This window comes from Acanthochromis polyacanthus, chromosome 20 (assembly GCF_021347895.1).
Source record: "Acanthochromis polyacanthus isolate Apoly-LR-REF ecotype Palm Island chromosome 20, KAUST_Apoly_ChrSc, whole genome shotgun sequence".
Taxonomy (NCBI): Eukaryota; Metazoa; Chordata; class Actinopteri; family Pomacentridae; genus Acanthochromis; species Acanthochromis polyacanthus.
Window position 1 is genome coordinate 12358013 of NC_067132.1, and position 22091 is coordinate 12380103.

Here is a 22091-nt window from a genome sequence, read left to right on the forward strand (position 1 = left end):
GTTTAGTTTTATTATTTCAGGTAGATTGGCTGCCATGTCCCCATTAAGAAGTTAAAATTGGGAGGAGATTTGGCAAGGCAGTTTTGTCTTGCTGCCAACAGACTCTCTCCAAGGGCTTCAGTCTGGAACTGCAGGCAGACACACACACACACACACACACACACACACACACACACACACACTGACAGTGAAACAAGACAGCTTTCACTGTGTGTGTCAGCGCAAGAGGCCTCATGTGCCGAGGCATAATTTTGTGGATTAGAGTAATATTACAGCCCAACAATTTCAGTAAATTGTCAATGATTGTCCATTTAGCTTTTTATATCCCCAACTGCTCTTGGTGCTCTTCAACATTTACCGGTTTCAGCATCCAGTGCTGAAAGCTTTATATTTCAAACATGCTCACATACACTCTAAATGGTCAAAAGTGTGTGGACAAGTGAACATGAAATTATTCCAAAACCATGGACCAGCATTTTCTGGAAACACTTTTGACAATATGTTCTAAACTGACTGCAGATTTCCCCAGTAAAGACATCTCTGTATGTTCATTAATAGGTTTTTTGAAGACCTTACAGACAGACTCAAGCCTGCGTTTCCTACTTCGAAAACTTCAGCTTCCTCCTGCAGAATTGCAACCCGGTTCACCCTTGTTCAACTTTGACTGAGTACATGGGTTTGTTCTACTAAACTGATACCCTGTTTGTTTTTGTCCCCCAACATGTATCATAATGTAGATTACATCCCACTGCTACACATCAGCATTTATTTATTACCCACATCTAAACCTTAGTGTCTGTACTTTTAGACATGAATCTGGATTTGCCAGTTGAATTCTTCTGAACCACATTCAAAGAGAAATGTCTTTATGAGCCTGACTGGTAGCAATGGTGGCATGGTCATCTGGAAAAAAGGAAACTTTTGCCACAAAACTGGATAACACTATTGTAGAAATATCAGTCGTCACTCTATCATTCCATAAGGTTTTACCGAAGTGGACGCGGTCCAAAGAGTAAAAAACTGCACCAGACCAAAGATATAAAACATGTGGACTGTGAGGAATATTGAAGATATTTCTTCTGGTGCAGTGAAGACTAGGCTTTTGTGTTATTTCTGTTTTTGACTCGGGAGAAAAGGTGAATCTTTCAAGATCAAAAGCTCACAATGGAGACAGAATCTTTCAAGGTGATGGACAATGGAAAGATGGAAAGTTTCCAGCTAAAATACACCCAAGTCCTAACTAGATTTTCATTGCATTTTTAATTCTCTCCAAATGGTCTTTGAGATGATTTTATGCATAAAGGACCATGTGGACATTAACTCTCATGAAACCATCATCTGAACCACGCACTCAGAGGCATTAAAGCTGGAATTCATTTCTGCGCTGCCCCTCGTACATCAGACTAACTTTGTTCATCATCGCCACCAAAAGTTGAATCGCAGTTGATCTGAACAAACATGCTACATAAATTTACACACACGTATGCACACGCACACATCTTTTCTGATCCAGGCAGTGGACTGTTAATGCCTCAGAGATTAAATCCATAAGGAAGGCTGAATTACAGCCAGTCTGTATTCCTGTCGATACTGTTGAGTCAGAGGAAAGGTGGAAGTTTGATACTTCTCAGTGATATGCATTAACTTCTGTTTTTTCCGCCGCTCGGGTGACACCTTATTTACGTTGAAATGAAATGCCAGTTTGAGTGGTATTGACATTGTTGATCCCCGTAGCATCCAAAGAAAAAAAAAAAAAAAAAGCTGCTGCTCTGTGTTTTGCAGTGCTTCTGATACTGTAAATGAGGTTTTCGTGTTTAATGTCAAACCTGCAGATGGTCTGTTAAGTCTGTTTACCTTTTCTGTGCATCATTTAAACCAGGAATTTCTCCCTTCGGCATCCATCGCTTCCTTTTCCTCACCTTTCCTCTCCTTTTTCCTTCCCCGCCAGCACGTTCTCCCTCACCAGTATCAAAACTAGGCCAGCTGAACAGAGCAGGCACAGAGCAGTTTGCCGGTGAAGTTGAAATGAGAGATAAAGGCTGAAGTCAAACAGGCGGTGGCAAGGCAGAACATCGTCACCGGTTTCCCAAGTTGCATCCGAGAGCTGTCGAGGCGTTCGCTTCCTGCCATGTTTAGCATTGTGACAGAGCATTTGTAACACCTCCGCCCATGGTTTCCACAACTCTGTCACGTCAAATGAAATCAACTTTCAGCGAGGAGAAGAAAAAGAGGAGGTGGTAGAGGGGAGACAGGGAGAGGCACGTACAGGAGTAAGAGTGAGATCTTCTTCTGTTTATCGAGGAGGGTTTTGAGATGTTGCTGGGGCTGAAAACACAGGCACTGCACCCTAGTTTCACTATGTATTGTTATTGTTGTCAATCACAGGCAAAAAAAAGAAAAGAAGTCGAGCCTTGGCGTGGGGTGTGTGGATGCAGGGGTGGTACAGAATACCTCAGCAAAAGTCAAAAGGGTGAAAATAAACAGAAAAAGTACCTTGAAAGGAGAAACAGTAAACCTCGATCTAGTGTCTGGGAGTTAAACAACCGTGGTGCTTATAGATATTGTCCAGAATGAAAACAGTTGACCACTAAAAAGTTTGTTTTGTTGCAACAGAAGGCTGTGTATGTACTGCAAAGGTGCAGTTATTTTTTAAAAATGGTGTGCAGAGAAAACAGGGGAAAAGGGCAGCGTTAGTCTCTATTGCCGGAAAGGGAAAAACAACCAGAATGCTTTGCAGGCTGTTCCTTTCGACGCTGTTAGCAAGGCCACAGGTATTAGACCGGCTTGATCCCGGCTTCTGTGGAGGCTGGCCTATGAAAAACAAAGAGGAAGAGTCTGTACTTTTAAGTAGAAAACGAAATCTGCAAAACTTCTTCAGATGATGTGAGGCCAGTGAAAAGAGATTTTAATGAAGTGAACATGGACGAAAATACGATAACACACATATTCTGTCAATTATGCATATACAGAACACCCCCGTATCTACATAATTGGTAATATATGGTCAAAAGGTAACAATTGCAGATCACTATGGTACTAAATTTAATTTAGCCAAACCCAACCTTATTTTTGAGTAGGTGCAAAAACAAACAAAAAAAGAGATCATATGAGGATGCATAATAAATTCTGTTTTTCTACATGACTGTCAAATAATTACAGAACACAAAATAGACACTAAAAAGGCACACTACCTCTCAAGTGCCACTCATGAATCATACATTAGCCTTTGGATTTTTAATGCAGTAAATCCGCATGTCGCTGTTAAATCAATAGGACAATAATAGCACCAGCACATAAAAGTAAATCGTCAATACCATTGAATGTAGACGGCAGATCCTCAGGATCTTCTACACGGAGCCACACATGTTCAGTCAAGCAGTACTAGAGAAACAGTAGACAAACTAAACGGAGGAACTAATGGTATAAATTCACTCGAGAGACACAATTTTCTTTTATTTTTCTTTTTATTGTTTGCCTGTAATTCAGGATTTTTACATGTACCTACAGGGGTTTGTTGGTTGGTTACAAGTAATTGAGCTAATGGTTCATATGTAAGTTTCATGCAATTGCATTTGATTACATGAATTAATGACTCCCTCTGTGGTTTTACCTCCTAATTTATGGCTCTGTTGCATGCGTATCTGCCCGCACGCTTGAACGTGTTTCATGGCACTTATCCAGGTTGCTTGTGTTGGATCTACTCTCAGATGTACGTCGCTTTGGATAAAAGCGTCTGCTAAATGAAACTGTAGACTTGTGTAATTGTGCACATGGTTCCTGATGCCGCACCAACAAATATACAAAAATGCTCCTCTGGCACAAAGATTTCCCAGCATCTTCCTTAATGAGCGAACCTTCCTTAGAATTTCAGAATGTAAGGTGAAATCTCTCTACGGTAGCACAAATTCAGTTTCAATTGCAATATATCTCAGTAGAGGTTCATAAATAGTCAAGCACCAAAATAGGACTTGGGAACCTGAAGTCAGCACTGTTCTTTCATGTTGCAAACCCAGTCTACTAAAACCTACTTCTAACACCTCTACAAACAAGAAAAGGGAATATTACTCCATTTTGTGTGCCAGATCATAGTGTACACTGTAAGAAGACAATTTAGCAGTTAGTGGATTTGTATTAAGAGCTGATGAAAAAGCCTAAGTGCGCATGGTGTTATATTCCCAGGACAGCTCCCTTTAAAGGAGAAAGTCCTTAAATGTGATAATTCTTATTGTTTCTATTGATTTTCGTACTTTGAGCTCTGAAACAGAGGAGAGCTGAATGATCTTCATCCCACAGTTTCCCCAGAGTCACTGACTATAAAAAAAACACACTTGAATTAGTCATTTTGATTTTGTACTAGTGTCTGTCAAGACAGCAGACCCGTCTAAGTCTACCAATCAGTTCTAACTTAGTGTGACTCTCCCCTTGTAGGGCTGCCAATCAGAGACGCAGCTCATTAGCGGAGAAGCTGCATGCATTTCACTCATACTGTAAGGAAAGGAAAAGGCCATTAGTGGAAGCTCCATGAATACAGCTTCTAATGAAATACTAGTCCGCTTTCAGTTTTAATTTTCAGATTTATAAAGGATTATGTTATTTAGATATGAACAAATACAAGCAGTAAATATTATTTTAGTGTTATTGTTAAATAGAAACCAACAGCACAGAGTTATAAATTGCTTTAAGTTGTGTGACGTTCACCACTTTTCTTGCATTTCCTCCAGATTTGTTGGACACTGCAGGTATGAGCTTGACTCATGTTGCACAGGTGTTACCTCACAATCCCATATTGTAGAGACTTTGCAGTAAATTAGAAAGTTGAAGCGCTGGGCTGTCTCAGAAATAGGGGTTGACTCATGTTGCTTTTTCACTGCTGATATTGATACCAGTTTGTAGAAATCAATGAGACCAATTCCAGTAAAAATTCAAATCTGTGTCAGAATTTAGAAGTACACAGACTCCCACAAAACATTAGGGAAAGGCCTTTTAAAAAATGTTTTACACAGTTCATTTAGAAAAGGGAGCTTTTCAACATTTATTCTTCACTGTTGATTGGCTGATTCTCGTGAAGTGTAACCAATCAGATAGTGGTGTGGGCGGGGCTTGGAGAGAGGTAGGAGCATCAAGATAAAAATTAATCTGTTTTATCAGGAATATCTGAGCTATGCAGAATGTCAGATCTGATAATTAGCTCAAAAGTCAATGCAAAATAGCCATTATAGACTTTATTTTCTTTTTCATTTACCTTTTTTTTAAGGCTAATTCCAGTACACAGCTAGTAGCACTGCATTACAGCCCTATATGTAAATTTACACTATAGAATACATGAAATAAAATGAGCATGAAAGCTTCCACATGAAAGTCCATAAAATATTTGCTCCTTTTTGTTTCTCTGCCCCCTGCAGCAGACAGCAACACCCTCAAACCGCTTTCATCACAACACACGAACACCTGCTGCTCCCGTCATGACCAACCGCCCGAGGAGTCCGTTGCAATATGAACATTAAATATTTACATTTACGTCAAGTCTGCCATTAAAATGCAGTTTACTTGAGGGAGGAGAAACTTTCTGTTTACACTCGGAGAACATTAAAATATGAAAACCAAAGAGCGTGTGCAGATATCCCTTTATCGCGGCTATTTTAAGCCTATTTTTTGGCTACTTAATGAGCTCAGCTTGTGTGCAGCGATCACAAGATCAACCACTGCATCTAATCCCTCTTTAAAGTGGGTTGCAGCCTGAAACCGGTGTGTTGCTGCAGTTTTTGGTGCCAGAAATGTACACAAGAAATTTTACAGGCCACCCCCTCAGCACACACACACACTCACACACACACGTTGCTCTGTGTGGTCTCATTAGTTTGAATCTCTTGGTTTAATTAATCACTAGTAGAGAGCTTAATTCATCTATAATTTCAGCAGAGTGGAGTTGATTAGTGTAGTATTTCCCTGTGGCCCTGTTAAAGTTTTTGATTTCCTTTTCTCTATTTTTTTTTCTTAGCCCTCCCACCCTCCTCCCACTGTGGCTTCTCTCTCATCTTTTATAATGGCGGCTCATCAGGAGGCCACAGACAATCAGCTGGCAAAGCACCCTTGACTCCTTTTTGAGGCCTGTGATTACAGTGACGGCAGATGCTTGAAGTTATTGTCGTGGAATCAAGTGGATCCACTTGTGCTTCGTTGTTGCTGGCTGCGCACTATGAGAATCCTCCTCTGGTTTTCATTTTATGGACTGCTGCCTTTGTTTAGCTCCTAGCAGGCAGAGAAGGGAAGGAGTGCAACAAGTTTTCAGAGAACCGATGTATCAAGTGCATCTTCTTGCGTTGTTGCTGGCGGTATTGAAGAATTCTCAAACCTTGATTTATGATGTATGATGCTGGAGAATTCCACATTTCAGTATATTTGATTTGTTATTCCTGCGATTTGTGATGGCTTCCTTTTCAGTAGTGGCACTTCTTAAATGTTTTCCAGCAGCTCTGAAGTAGGAACTTGTCATCCTGTTGCACTGATCGCACATTTAAAGGAAAAGTCCCTGGCGAATGTTGAAAGCAGTGATGGCAAAGAGGCGCTGCCCTCATGTGTTGTTGCAAATGCCCATAATACTGTATTATTGAGCTTTTTTAAATGTTGAATTTTTAAGTAAGATATCTGAAAAGGCCATTCCTGGCCAAATTTAAGGCTTTCTTTCCTTTTTGTAAATATACTAAGCTGTCAAAGATCGTAGGAATAGTGCCAAGTCGATCCCTGTGTGTGTTTGTGTGTGTCCCTATTTTTGCCTCAGTGTTCTGTGTGACTTGCCTTTAAAAAGAGCCCCATGTGTGTGCGTGAGAGTGTGTGTGTGTGTGTGTGCGTGCAGCCACTTTGCCTGTCAGTGTGTTTGAGTGTCATGATCCTCAGAGCTGTGAGAGAGGAAAAGGCCCAAGCTCTTTTTCCCAGGAGTCATCTGCCAATCATTTTCTCAGATTCAGTGGTAAGAAAAAAAATGGCGGGGAGGGAAGGAGACAGAAAAAGAAGAATAAAGGGGAAAAGAAAAAGAAGAAAGTCTCCCTGTAGAATGACTAAATAGACCTTCAGTGATCTGACAGAGAGGCCTGGAGCTGCATCCCAACTACGCTCTCCACCGTTAAATATCCACTCCGGGAATGCTGAGCTTTACCACACTATTGATTTTAATCTTCCTTTTAAAAGCTCAGACTTTTAAGAAATGAATAAAATTAGAGACCCTAAAGACTGGAATAAAGAAAATAGAAATCTTGTGAAACTGAAAGAGCCCTTTTGAGATAATTATAAGCTTCTAAATTTACCCCCCGTTCTGGCCGCTGCTGACCAAGTCACAGTGGCCCTCATTATCACGAATAGATCCCTGACGTTTTCCTAGTGCTCTGTAGAGCCACTAATGAGGGGTGAAGCTTGATGATGAGAGCTTGATTGAGAAGACTTCACTCGGCGTGAACTGCGATAATGTAAAGAGCTTTCAGAGCAAAAATCACATGACGGGCACTCCGCTGCTCTGCTTATTCTTTATTGGCAGCAGGCTGGATGTAAAACTATTTCTCCTGACAGCATTTATTTTCATCACTGCTAAGTTTTGCATGGTTTAGAACTTTAAAAAAAAAAAGAGTATCTTTCTCTACACATTTCTCCATTTGCCTGAAAGTCTCCGTAACACTTGCTGTGAATGAGTGTAACCTGAAAAAACATGTCACTCACCGGATGTAGAATGTGGGTATAGTCCTCACAACAACCTCCAAGCCAGCATTCTACACTTTGACAAGTTTTGACACAGGCTTAAATCAATTATTAAGACAGGCCTGGATCTTTCAGTGAATGGTTTTAAGGATCTACAAAGAATGTTTACAACATTTGCCGTCAAGCAGTGACACTCTAGCATGTTTGCCCAACGGTTATGGAAAAAGTTTTGTTTTTCCAACATGTTCCACTAAAATAAATTCCCACTACACTATTTTTGCAGTGACACCATCGCTGCTTTTGGGGGAAATAAAAACAAGAATGACAATGAGGTGGAGCCAGACTGTTGACAAAGAAGTGTGGAGATCAGTTCTATTCCAGAAAAGGAAAAACTAGCAATAGTAAGTACTGGCAAAACTACTACTAAGAAACTGTACTTTCAAATTAGCACTAAACACAAAGTGTGAATTGTAAATTTCACCTGATGATGGTGCTGGATGGAAAATTATCACTAAGGTTATCCTAAGGAATACATTAATGTCTGTGCCAAACTTTATGACAATTCATTCAGTATTTTTTTTCTGTTTAGCCATTTTAAAACCACATAGAGAGAAATCAGAAGTCTCACCAAAGCCATCATCTGTAAACCATAGAAAGATGCTAGAAAAGTCAGGTAGTCATCTTCTGGGGACCACAAATACCTGTAAAAGATGTTATGGTACATCATTCAGCCCTGGTAGAGATGTTTCAGTCTGGACTAAAGGGTTGGACTGACAGTACTGCCATTCATAGCACCATTGATAAGATCAGTAAAGGCAAACACAAACATGGAGTTGAAAAGAACAGTAATTGTTGACTGAATAATTACTATTTTTGGTCAGTCCGTTTAAAAAAAAAAAAAAAAAGTCCTTCCTTTGTCCTTCCGTAACTGTAGCTGTTTGCAAAAGGGAGAGGTCATACTGAGTATATACTAAAAACCATTTGACACTGTAGTAAGTAAAAACAAAGACTTGCCATATTCGTAGAGGTAGATTGAATGAAAGCAAATGAAAATATGATACTATAAGAATAAAATTATTTTGTGCTAACACCCAAGTTAGCATTTCCATAAAATGAATGACACTGAAGATGTGTGAAAAGCATTCATGATTAAGTCTGCAAAACAAAGCAGTAGCGTCAGTCTCTTCACTAAAAGAGCGTACGAATTTTACCTTACGCTTTTCACAAGTTCTGTAAGAGTATGAAGTCAACCCGTAACTTCAAGAGGGCACCTTGTTTGCGCAAACACTCCCACAGTCAGAGCTTTGGCAGGGAATATTGCACAATTACACAGTGAATAAATACAGCGGGAAACTTCCGCACCAGCCTCTTTACCTTTAAGCCATTTCTGAGGGCATACTCAACACCACAGCAGGGGCGCACACAGCAGCATTGGTCTGAAATGTGTTTAAAACTTAGCAGCCTAAATGAGCAAACAAAGCAGCAGCGTTATGCTACAGCCCACGCGACACAACACACCTCGACCAGGGAATGAGCAGGAATGCCACAGCAGCGGTAGTGGAGGAAGATCAGAGCCTCCATGAGGTTTTTATTTCCTGTCTCGGTGCGCCAGTTAATTGAATTGGCTGCATTGCGCACATGAGGCACCGGAGTGGCGTGTGTGTGTATATTTAACTCGCTGGTTACAAGTGTATTCCAGCTAAAGACATTCTGTTTCTTGCTACATTTTGCCATTAGGATGAAAATATTGTTTTATCTTATGCAGAGTTGGTATGTGTGGCTCACAAAGATCTTGTTATATTCTGTTATTTTAAAATTTCATGGTAACATTTTACGCATTTACATTTATCAAAGTATTGACTGGCTGCAGAGGCTGAGTCGCTGTAGAAATCAAAAATCTCACGCTTTGCTTTGCCATACCAACAATAATTATCGACCTTGCGCTTCGTTATATATTCCTTTGTGGTTTCAACTTTTTCCCCTCTGGCGTCAGGAAAACCAATGATCTAGCACTAATTTGTAAAGTAGGCTTATTGTTGCAGGCAGGTTGGGGTTTGCATCCATGGGGAAGAAGCCAGGGCAGCTCCCTGCGCGAGGGTTATGCTCTTAGCTTGGTCAAGGTGACAGTGATCCATGTCTCTCTAGAGGGCTTCTATGTAGGATATGTAGTGCTATTATACCATTAAAAATACCAGCGGATTGAGAGATGGCCATAGAGAAAGGAGCGGCGATGGGGGATGGAGTGCGAGTGAGAGTTTGATGTAGCCTCAGCTTCTAGATGTCAACCCCTGAGGGATTTCTCAGCTAAAAGATAAGGGGTGATCATGTCTGCAGGCTAGTCTTGTTTTCAGTTCCTAATATATAGTGAAAAATTCCCAAGTCTTCATTTTATCTGACAGGACAGTTTGATTGAGAGATGTAGCACTGCAGCAGCCAGCAGATCGATCATGCCCCAGTGTATTAGTGCGCTGCAGAAATGTCATCTTAATAAAAGATGAATGACACTTGTCTCGGAAGCGGTGGAAAATAACACTGATCCATTCCTGATTTGATGCGGGCAGGACCTACAGCGTATTTTGTTTGTGAAACTACAAAATCCCAAGTCTACTGTACACACGGAAGTGGAGCAGTGGAGTTCTTACTGTCTGAGTCACAGTTTTATATAACCCATAATGCATTATCTATAATGTCTGTGACCACACCAGACAGCACTTAAACAGAAAAGTTTGAAAAGTTTTGGTTCAGTTACTTGTAAATTAATAATGTTCCACTTCTCTTTTGTAGATTTAAATAAAGAATTAGCCCTTGATTTGAAATGAAACTTCTTCTTTTTTGCACTGTAGCACACAGCCACCACCACCGGATCGTCCTTAAATACTCCTCACAGATATGTCATTATTGTTAGCTATGTTGGGAGGAAATACCGTATATTTTTCTACATAATAGGGAAAAGAAAGAAAGAACTTACAGTTAATTAAACTTATATCCACATTCTGAGCTATCTGCAACAGCTCGATGTGGACATGGCTGTGTGAAAAGTAATCTAAACAGTTTATCTGTGTTAAAGGTGCACTTACAGCCATCAAACAACCCTCGTCTGTTGCTCTTGATGGGTGTACTTACCTCGCTCTCACAAATATACCATCTCTTCAACGAGGGATATCGCCCTGTCCTCCAAACCATATCGCAGTGGCACCCGGTGGGGCCCACATTGCCATATAAAAGATAATGGAATATAAAATTGTTTTTATATCCGCTGAATGTGCAGAGGCTGCGTGCTGAAGGCTTTCCCTGCTATTGTTTTAAGGCTCATGAATCTTCTAAATCGCTGCCAGCGATCGCTCTGAACGCAACACGAGGACATTTACACACCGTCTCACCTCATAACCTCTCCTCAATCGACCGGACAGCCCACACTGAGGTGCTTAAGATGGCTGAACGGTGCAGGTCACTGCTTTAGATCACCGTTGGATTTCCCCCAGTAGTGCTACAAACCAGCATATTTCATCTGTTGGATCCTTTGAGCTGCTGGTCGACAGTCCACTTCAAGCTGCGGCGTTTTGGCAGAGCACCAGTGCTCCTGTAATTTGTATTTGTGTGTGCAGTTACAACAAATGTCATGCTGAGACCAACTTTGCTGATAAAACTTTTATTTCATTATTTTTTCTGATTATATTTCTAGTTTTATGACTATAGTCAGTTATACTACCAGTCAAAAGTTTGGACTCTTATTTAATCTTTATTTTCATTACTGTTTACAATGTAGATTCTCGCTGAAGGCATCAAAACTATGAATGAACACATATGGAATTATGTAGTAAACAAAACAGTGTGAAATAAGCCAAAGCATGTGTTATATTTTAGATTATTCAAAATAGCCACCCTTTGCTTTGATTACTCTTTGCGCACTCTTGACATTCTATCCATGAGCTCTCACTCCACCGGTGTGCCTGGTCAAGGTTAAATTGTGGAATTTCTTGCCTTCTTAATAGGATTGGAATCATCAGTTGTGTTGTGCCGAATTCAGGTTGGTACACAGTTGACAGTCCTATTTGACAACAGTTAGAATCCATATTATGACAAGAACCAGTCACATTCAGTGAGAATCTACAATGTAAATAGTCATGAAAATAAGAAAAACGATTTAATGAGAACCTTTGATTGGTAATGTACATGTAAAGGAGCAGGTGGGTAGATTTCATTAGGTTGGCAGTGCCGGTTTCCATTTTTATGTTTCATTAAGCTAATCAATTGCTGGCTTTAGTTACATATTTAGGATGTGCAAGTAGTATTGACCTCCCCATATAAGCCCATAAAGACAACAAATCTGCATGTTTCTCAAACTGTTATTGCTTTGATATGCTATTACAAACCCCAAGGATCATGTTGCATCATTATAACATCACTAAGGCTGAGCATTTCACATGTATTTCATGAATGTTTTACAGTTTAAAACCTTCATCTTTCCCCTGTTTATTTCACCATTCAATTATCATATCATTTTAAGCACTGGGAAAATGTGTTTGTTTTATTAAAAGGCCGTCATAAAACCTGTGAGCATGCATGCTAAAACCAGGCCTGAGCTCTCACACAGTTGGCAGGAGGATGTGTTTTGGGGAGTGTGAGCGAGTGTGTGTCAGGGCCCCCTTTGCCTTGTTGACCACGGTCCAGGCTGGACGACCTCCGGCCGACCCTGAGCCATTTGAAAATATGATTGTAATCCTTGTGAGGATTTGGCCTGGGTGTCTATTACCACTGTAATCTGTCACACTGGCATCCAATATTCATTCCACGTCCAGGTTAAGCTCCTCTTTCTGTCTGCACCACCCATCACCATGGGAGAGGGAGAGGGAGATGGGGAGGTGGGATCCAGTAAGGTTGTTGGCATGACTGGAGAGTGAGAGAAAGAGAGAGAGAGAGAGGGGTTTTGAAATTGAGAGAGCACTGCTTCAATCAAGCCCCTGGGTCGGGGTGAAGAAATCTATTGTGGAACACAAGGTCTCATTAATACATCAGGGATAGCTTTAACCCACAACCCCCCTACCGTCTTCCACACATGCACATATACACACATTCACACACCTTGCAGAGCATAGAGAGGTAGAAACATGGAAGAGAAATGGATAGATTTTAAAAAAAAAAATCAGAGAGAGAGAGATGATGCGTTTCTGAGGAGAAGGTGGAAGAAATTCTGCTCTGCTGATGCAATGAAATGTTCACACACGTGGGACAAAGTTGTAACAGAAGTTCAGCAAACAGAAATGACAGTGGTTACCTGCTTTGTGACTCCATGTGATGCTGAGCTTTAAATATACTGCATGTGGTGTTTTTTGCTCAGCAGTAATTTAGGTTTATTGTCAGATCATCGCTGAAATGATGATTTATTATAGTCAGCCCTGTACGAGACGGCGGATCCAGGATGAATGATAGACAGTATCTTAGCCAGTAATGGTCACCGTTTCCACTCGACCTTGGACAGGATATGCAGAGCAATGAATGGATGGATTGAAAAGTGAACCGATAAGATCTTAGTGTCCTGAGATAGTGTTTATATTCCATTATTTTAACCAATATTGTCTTTTAATAACATTGTTGTGATGATTTATGGACAGCAATGTGCAGCGGGTTGTCTTCAATCTTGATGGTTTTTTTTTCTCTGTGGCAGAATACAACAATTAGATGCAAAGAGAGGGAGGATGGCTAAAAGCATGACTTTAAAATGTTTTCAAGTGGTCATTAGTGAAGTGTTTTGTGGAGGTTGGAATGTGTGACGAGGAACCAAGCAGGAGTTCCTGAGCTGTGGTGTTGTGTGTTTTCTGATGAACTCCTCTAATCGCTCTCCATCTATCTTAGTCTATCTCTTGTGTTACCAGGACACTGAAGTAAGGATTGTATATATGCTTTTGTTGGATGGATATTGGTCTGCCGGCTGCAGCATTGTGTGCCTAAACACGTATCCCGCCCTCACATGATTTGTAATGTCTGTCCCACAGTATTCAGACCGCTGCATGATTGTTAAGTGAAGCTTTGTAGTTGGGAGTTTATTCGATAATATAGTCTGTACTGACCAAAATATTGCTCTAAGTGACTCTTAGGAAGTCATTTAATTAAGTGCTGGCATTATGCAAATGAATTAACTTTATCTGATGAAATATCTTAAGCAAGACGGAGCAGTATTAGTGGCAGAGAAAGCGTCTTTTTTTCTTTTTTATAGAACAGCTTTCATAGACGGTGCATGGACTAAAAATGGTTTCGCTTCATTTAACAGTAGCCACGCTTGACACAGAAATAATTGACAACTGATTATATGTTGTAATGACAATCTCACTGTCACTGTAGGGGACATAATGTACAAAATGTAGGACTGGAGTTGCACCTAGTGACTATCATATTTGTTAAATGTAAAAATCATTGTAAATATCAAACACCGGGTTAAATACTTAGCATCCTAGTGCTGTGATGACATTCTAAACACAGTTTTTCTTGTTTGTCAGAGATGAGAACAGGCGTTTCTTCTTTTTTTGTGCTATAAAAACTGGACTGGTGTGTTCTATCATAAATAACTAACCACATTTGACATATTTCCATCTGTGGGAGCCATTGAAGCTCAATGTAAATCTCACAGCAATTACATGAGCGTTGGTCAGACTGTTCAAAATAGTTTTTAGCTTTAATTAATTTTCACTTTGCCTCTTGTTTTATATTGACAGAATAATAAAACTTACATGATGTAGTTAAGCTGCGAAAAGGGCCAGTATTGATTTCAAGCACTTTGACGCTCAGAATCCTGATCTCAGAGCTCTTTTATCCAAATTGCACTACAGGTCCTGCTCCAGCGTTTTCTGGCAGGAAGTCTGTGGAGTGGATAGAAATGTCTTTATAAATAGAGTAGCTATAAAAAACTTGTTGTTTAAATCAAAGTGTTTGTTCTTCTCCGTGTCAATCCTTTAAAGAACCTCCTTTTTAAAAAAAAAAAAAAAAAAAAAAGAGGGTTTCAAGTAAAAGAACAAGATCAAATCACATGTTAAAACTAATTTATTTCTCTTAGATGGTGATCACTTTTGAAATGAAATGTGTTAGAACAAGAAACAAAGAGCTGGAGGCAGAAGACAAGAGGGTAAGGTAGAAAATGGAGTGTGGATTCAATTTGCTATCTGGGTTCCAAGTCCAAGACATCTGTCACACAAGCGGATTGGTTTGATTGGTGTGAGCACATCTATCTAGATGGCTTGTCTGCAGTTAGTAAATTTATATTCCCCCAAGTCCCATCCTCCATCAGTGGTCACTGTGTGGCCGCGCCAAGGCTGTCAGCCGCCATGGTCATATCTTATTTTAAAACTAGACCCAGTCAAAACCTCACAAACTTATCTGCTCTTCCCTTCTTTTGTGTATGTGTGTCCTCTGCTCGTCATGGGCCCAAACTGCAGCCTCTGTATGCCACTGCAAATAAAATAACCACAGGACAAAAATTCCTTTTTTTAAATAAACGTTAAACACCTCTTCTTGTCTTGTATGTAGAGTCACAATGAGAAAATGCATGTACGAAGGGCATGATGCAGCACGGTATGTTTCCCAGGAATGCACAGTTTTTATTCACATCTACGAGCCAAGCAATAAATCATCATAAAGGTGAGAATTTGCATAAAGGAAAGAATAACTTTTTTGAAAAGGATAATGCTCAGGAGCCTGTTTTGATTTCATTCAAGAGGAGAATATTTTTAACTTCACTGTTGTAATTGCAGCAGTTACGTGGTCACAGTAAACAGCCAAAATAGTGCCTTGTTTGAAAGTTAAATTGTTTCACACCACTGATATCAAGTGTTACCTCTCTGAGTGCATCAAGCAAATTACTCTAACATGTCTAAAAGCCTTGGATAGCAAAACAAGAGAAAAACACTTTCCATGACCTAAACACTACAAATACTGCTGGTCTGTAGAGTGCAGCTGAATTAGATTAGTCTAATTCATTATCCTCTACGTTGCAGCCCTGCTGATTTTTATTCCTCTAGTCAGTTGGTTAAATTAGCCTGAACAGTTTGACAATAATGGGGACAACGCCAAAGGAATTTAGAGCAGCTTCCTGATCATTTGTGGAATCCACCCACAACCGTGTACTTGCTGGTATATGAACACCCACACCTGCACACACACACTCACTCTTGTTCTCCCACACTATCTCACTGCATCACAATACTAATAATCGGATTAAGCCGGTGTGTTTTGGGTGGGACGACGGCATCTCTATTAGCGGCAATTTGGCGTGACCTATCCGCTCCAGCGAGCTCAGCGCTGGCTTTGTAGTCAGCGCTGGCTGCCCCCCATCCTGCCCACTTATCATCACACTGGGATTAATAGAAACATCTTTTGTAATTACAGAAATGGTGCTGTTGTCATGCCGGCTGCTGTCAATTGTTTTAATATGTGCCAAACCATTAATTCGCTAGCGGAGGCCTCAATGGTGCCCTACAGTAAAATACAGAAATCTGTCATTGATTTTCATGAGGCCGTATACTCAGCGTTTTATCTCCTTGCTCTTCTCTGGCAGACTGGTGAGGTTATTGATCTCCATAAAGGCAGTATTTTGTCGTTAGGCGAGAAGCGGTGGAGACAGTAATGAAAGGTTTTTAACCTGTGTGTTCGGGGGATCGCTGGACCACTGGCCAGGGCTGCCAGGTGCTACACGCAGCAGATTTTCAGCTGCTCGACCACAGGGATCGATAGGGATACATCTTTGTCTGATTACAGAGATGTGCTGGGGAGGACAGCAGTGTGTGTGTGTGTGTGTGTGTGTGTGTGTGTAGCCTGTGTGTGTATCTGTGGGTGTTACAGTAATAGCTGACCACTGGATCTGCCTTTTTTAGACATAAAGGAACAAATAGGTTGAACTCGGAGATGATTCAATTGCTTCCACGAAGATGCCTGCAGAACTGTTTGTTTCCTTTTACTCTTCAGGCTAAACATAAGTTACAGCTGGGGTTTTGGAGTAGAGGTGTTTGGCAGTTTGTTTAAACTCACAATGCCATACTGTAGCCTGCTGGGCAGTTCACTGCAGTCTTGTGGTACTTGTGCTTTGTCCTGTGATATTAACAAATACAAATAAATTAATAGATGCAATTAAAACTCTAATAAACAGTAAGAAAATGACATTACATAAAAGCAAGTTGGTCAAAATGGTTTTAAGAAATAATGGAGCCTTATCTCCTCAGGCAGGTCATCCCAAAGCTGAAACATCACCTTTAAATTGAAACCATGACTTTGAAACAGCCAGAAGAGCCCCAGCTGAGTATCTAAGGCTGCGAGGTGGCTCATCTAGGGTCCACATTTCTGCTATTGCTCAGGGCCAGACCTAGATGTCCTTTAAAGGTGATCAGTAAAATCTTAAAATTAATTCTAAAATGAGTCTGGAGCCAGTGAAAAGAAGCCAGGATTGTGGGATGTTGTCTCAAACCAATAAGATAGCATATGCAATATACTGTATATTTTAAATGCTTTTGCTTTTGATACTAAATTCTGCTGAACATGTCTGTGCTTAACTGAGGTTTTGAATGGAGGACATTCATTTCTATTGAAGCATATTTATACTGAGTATGTATAAAAGCAAAATCTGTATATATATGAGAGGCAGGTCATAATTACTCTTTGAAATAACACAGTATCAGAAATCCTCATTTCAAGGCAAAGTATTCATCAAAATATGAATGTCTTAGCAATACTAAAAAAAAGTAAAAACATCTAAGGGCATCTTTTGAAAAGGCAAACCCTGATCAAAAAATGCACCTTACTGAAAGTAGTCCAGTTATTATGGTATGATATAAACAAATAATAAACATGTTCTCTCTCCTCTCAGGTCTATACATGCATCAAAGCAGAGCCTTTCACTGCCACTAAATAATCATTTTAGCCCCCCCCCCCCCCCCCCCCTAAATGAATGCACATTCCCAACAAGCCACAGCAACACAGTTAAGCATCCTGCCTGCCAAGTGTATTTTTTAGAGACTGCCCACGTCCCCTCAGCACGCATAACTGTCGCCTATGAGTTATTACACATCTGTCTGTGGATACACGGTGCACCAGATGCTGCAGTTAATGGCACACCTAACCTCCCACCATGAGATGGTATACTAAAACCCAAGTGGAATTTTCCACTGCCAGTCTGCCTTCTTCCTCCGCTATCACTGTCCAGTGCTGAGAGAAGCCTGTAGGGGATGGTCCAGACAGGATATTAATGGGGCCCTCCAACAGTCAGAAGGCCTGACAGAACCCTGTTTCATTGTCACCTTGCCTTGGAGGACGACAAAAAACTTGCAAAGCTTATTAGCCGAATGGAGCTGTTTCTCCCTCTAACTTACTCGATCTCTGCCTCATCGCTTCATTAGACTGCCTTACATCAGTGGCCTGCTCCTGTCCCTGTTTCTTCACCACATCATCACCACACTCACTTCTACACACACACACACACACACACACACACACATATACACGGACACAGTGTGACATCTTCCACCTAATCAAGTAGTGGATTATCTTGTCCTGATAAATTGGAGCTTGTAGCACTTGAAAGGTCCTCTTGGAGGAGTGCCTCCTCCCCCTGACAGTGAGATCGAGCCCCCAGGGAGCAAGGAGAGAGAACATTGCCTGGTAATGATTTGTGGTAAATCGGACAAATGTTTTTGGAAAGACCTCTCAAGCAAGGGGCTTGATGAATTTAAAGCTTGTGAGGAAACTCAAAAAAAACACAATAAAGGCATCTGCTTTTCAGATTGAAGTTGATGAAAATAATTAAATCCTCAAAAAGATTTGGGTGCATGTTTTGCAGAGTGAATATAATGTGTTAATGAAGCAATTCAATCTGGAACGAGTAGTTCAAGGTAACTGCACATACTTGAAGAGCAAAAGAGGCTGAAAGAGGCTGCTTTCTGCTGCTCTTTTGAAAGTTATTCATTTTATCAAACAATTTCTCGAATGAATTTGTGTTCACACCGGGCAGACTCTTCTAATGATTCCAACACTGGTGAGAAAGGGAACTTAGACATCCTATTTTCCTGACTGAGAATGGCATGACATGAAATTTGTAGTTACATGGTGTAGCAATGCAGCAGAGACAGGAAAAGGTGCTGTAGTGACAAGAGTTAACAGAGATGTTGGCAGACTCTTAAAAGATAAATGTGTAACGTAAAGCTAAGTTTCTTCAGATATTCATAATGCACACTGCAGAGCATGTGTATGCACATGAAACGATCACCGAGATTCAGTTTTGGCTTTCATGCAAAGTGCAAAGCTTCAAAAATCCCTGAATTCTTTTCTAATGACATGGTGGTATATGAGACATAATGATGCCATCCTTGCACAGAGTTCTCTAAATGATCAACCCTGAAAATGTCATGATTTGTTCTTGTTATTTAATGCTATAGCTAACTTTCCTGTTCTGCCTCTGTTTGTTTCCTCTGCTTCCTCCCTATGTAGGAGAACCCTTACATGTGTAATAATGAATGTGACGCCAGCACTGAGGAGCTCGCCCACCCACCAGAGCTCATGTTTGACATCGAGGGCCGCAACCCCACGACCTTCTGGCAGTCCACATCCTGGAAGAAGTACCCGAAGGCCCTCCTGGTCAACATCACGCTATCTTGGAACAAGACCATTGAGCTGACTGACGACATCGTTCTCACCTTTGAGTCAGGCCGGCCCGAACAGATGGTCCTAGAAAAGTCGCTAGACTACGGGCGAACCTGGCAGCCCTACCAGTTCTATGCCACTGACTGCCTGGACGCCTTCACCATGGAGCCCAAGACGGTGCAGGACCTGACCCAGCACACCCTCCTGGACATCATCTGCACTGAGGAGTACTCAAGAGGCTATGTGTGGAAGTATGACAAAACTGTGCGCTTTGAGATCAAGGACCGATTTGCGCTGTTTGCTGGGCCCCGGCTCCACAATATGGCTTCGCTTTATGGACAGCTGGACACAACCAAGAACCTGAGGGACTTCTTTACCATTACCGACCTGAGAATCCGCCTGCTCCGGCCGGCCACAGGAGCCACGATGGTAGACGAGAACAACCTGTCCAGATACTTCTATGCCATTTCTGACATCAAAGTTCAGGGCAGGTAAGACATAAATCCATCAAAATGACAGCTGTGTGCTGGATTTAATACTGGATACCCAAATAGGAAAAGTGGTCACCTACCCTATACCCTTACAACATGTTCATGTCCATCGTATATGCCATGAATTGATGATTAGTTTGGCTTAAATCCTCCTATAAATTTAAACAAATCAACCAAAGCAGGGTCAGTGGTAATATAAAACCTTTAGTTGGTGTCCTTATAGATTCATCCAGCCATGATTGGGCTATTTCTCTGAAGGGACTCTTTTCTCAACCCCCGTGTTGTCCTGCAGGTCAAATTTGCCCGTTTTAAAGTTTGAAAATTTGGGGAAAAAAAACATATTTTCACAGTAAAAACTTTCGAGGTCCACATTTTCAATATTTTTGGGAAAATTTTGAACATTTTTTGATTGATAAAAACAAATGTTTAAAATGTTTCTTAAGAACATTCACCAAAAAATCAACCAAAATCCAGCGAATTTTGCTGGATTTTGGTTGATTTTTTTAATTTTGATTTTTTTTGTAAATGTTCAAATATTTGGAAATTTACTGATATATATATGGAATCACTTTAGATATTTTTACAATTTTTTTGGAAATTTTTTACTCATTTTTTTGAAAATATTTACAAGAATTTTCTTGCCAAATTTGGGGATTTTTTTAAATATAACTTTTAAGGAAAACTCTTAAGGCATTGTTGGAATTTTCTTCCTGAAGGTTTTGCAAATTTTCAGAAATTTGGGGATTTTTTTGGCTGAATTTTTGGATTTTTTTCAGACAAGGGTACAATATTTTTCGGTGCCCGTAAATGAAGACAACAGGAGGGCTAATGTAAGACTATTCTATGGATTGATACGTCAGTAGTTTTTTTCCTTGATTTTCTTGAAGCTACTGTGCAGCTACCTATAGTGAAGAAAAATGTGTTTACCATTAACCATTCTTTCCAATTAGGCTCTGGATCCATAAAGATGTGCAGAGTTCGCCAGTTGTCAGCGTGTCTTAATTAACCAAGCTGCTTACGGTTTGCTGAAGCGCTCTGTTTCGGACATCAGATTCACTCAGCTGTCTGTTAGCCTGTGGAAGACATTAGATGTAGCGTTTCAGCCGTCAGGTCACTGCACCTTGTAATTAGTGTTTGATTTACAGAGTCCACAGGGGGTCATATAACATGAAAACAACACGGCATTATTCTGTTAGCAGGAATACCGACAAAAGCTTCCCCTGCTTCTTGACGCTACTACAAGAGTCACAGGGGCATAGACTTAAGTGGATCTGTTTTACACTGTGTGGGTTTTCAATTTAACAGATGTGAATATGGTTGTTGGGGTGAAGGAATGAAGATTTAATTGCTCTTGTTTTGCTCTTCACACATGAGAGGCTCGCTGTACATAAGCGCAGAGTCGCGGAATGTCACAACGATTCGACAAAATGGGTGAAAGTGTTGAAGCCAGCCTGCCAGACCGCGGCTCACGAGTGTGGTTGTGTCACAGCGCGCCTGAAGATAGACTTGGAAAGATGACTACAAATAGAAACATCAGCGGTGTCCTCTTCGGTCTTCAGCAAACATCAGTGTAGCTGTGTGGAAAACTAGATCAGAGTTTTCGAGTTAGCATCAGGGGGATAATAAAAAAAATTACTTCACTGCTTGTCACACACTGGCTAAAACATAGAGTTTTTGTATTGCCATAATATGTTTGCTGCTGTGACATTATTTACTTTAATAGTGTCAAATGCCTCAAAGCCATTTAATGAATCTGTAATTTGTGTATTTCTTTAGTGTGCCGTTAAATTCGGGTGCAACCATACAACACAGCGCTCTAATGCTCCATAAATGGGCAGGTACCCTTGAGCGCAAGGGGCTATGATAATGAATGCCTCGTTCAGAAATTGAATTTTTGACTTTTCTTGTGATTGAGAAGGTCATTCAGCAAAAATAACTGGAGGGAATTTACTAACACAAAAGAGTTGGACGGGGCATCCATTCAACACACACAGAAATGAAGAGGGCTGTCATAAGCGCAGATTATTTATTCTATCTGACTAATCATGACTGAACTCATACATCCCTGTGGGGCTGTAGATTTGAGCAATGGCTTTGCGGCACCATCGGGCCGCGGTCGTTTACCAGCCTGCTGCTTTTAGAGTGACGCTCGCCTGAGAAATGTTCCCCACTGTTTACCAAAGGTAACACACAGTTCAGACATAATGAGATACACTCTACACGGAGAGGCTTCACTCTTCTTTCCCCCCCTCCCATGGCGAATCACTGCTCAGCCTCTTTCTCCATGCGTCGTATACG

General features: G+C 40.8%; 1 protein-coding gene across 12 annotated transcripts in view; it reads left to right on the plus strand.

Annotated features, from left to right (window-relative positions):
* Positions 1 to 22091, plus strand: part of ntng1a (netrin g1a) — a 122225-nt gene that overhangs the window by 39914 nt on the left and 60220 nt on the right. For all 12 annotated transcript variants that reach the window (XM_051940755.1, XM_051940746.1, XM_051940747.1 and 9 more), the window contains exon 3: positions 19150 to 19793. In XM_051940755.1, the coding sequence (XP_051796715.1) occupies positions 19150 to 19793 (644 nt within the window). The remainder of the gene's footprint in view (positions 1 to 19149; positions 19794 to 22091) is intronic.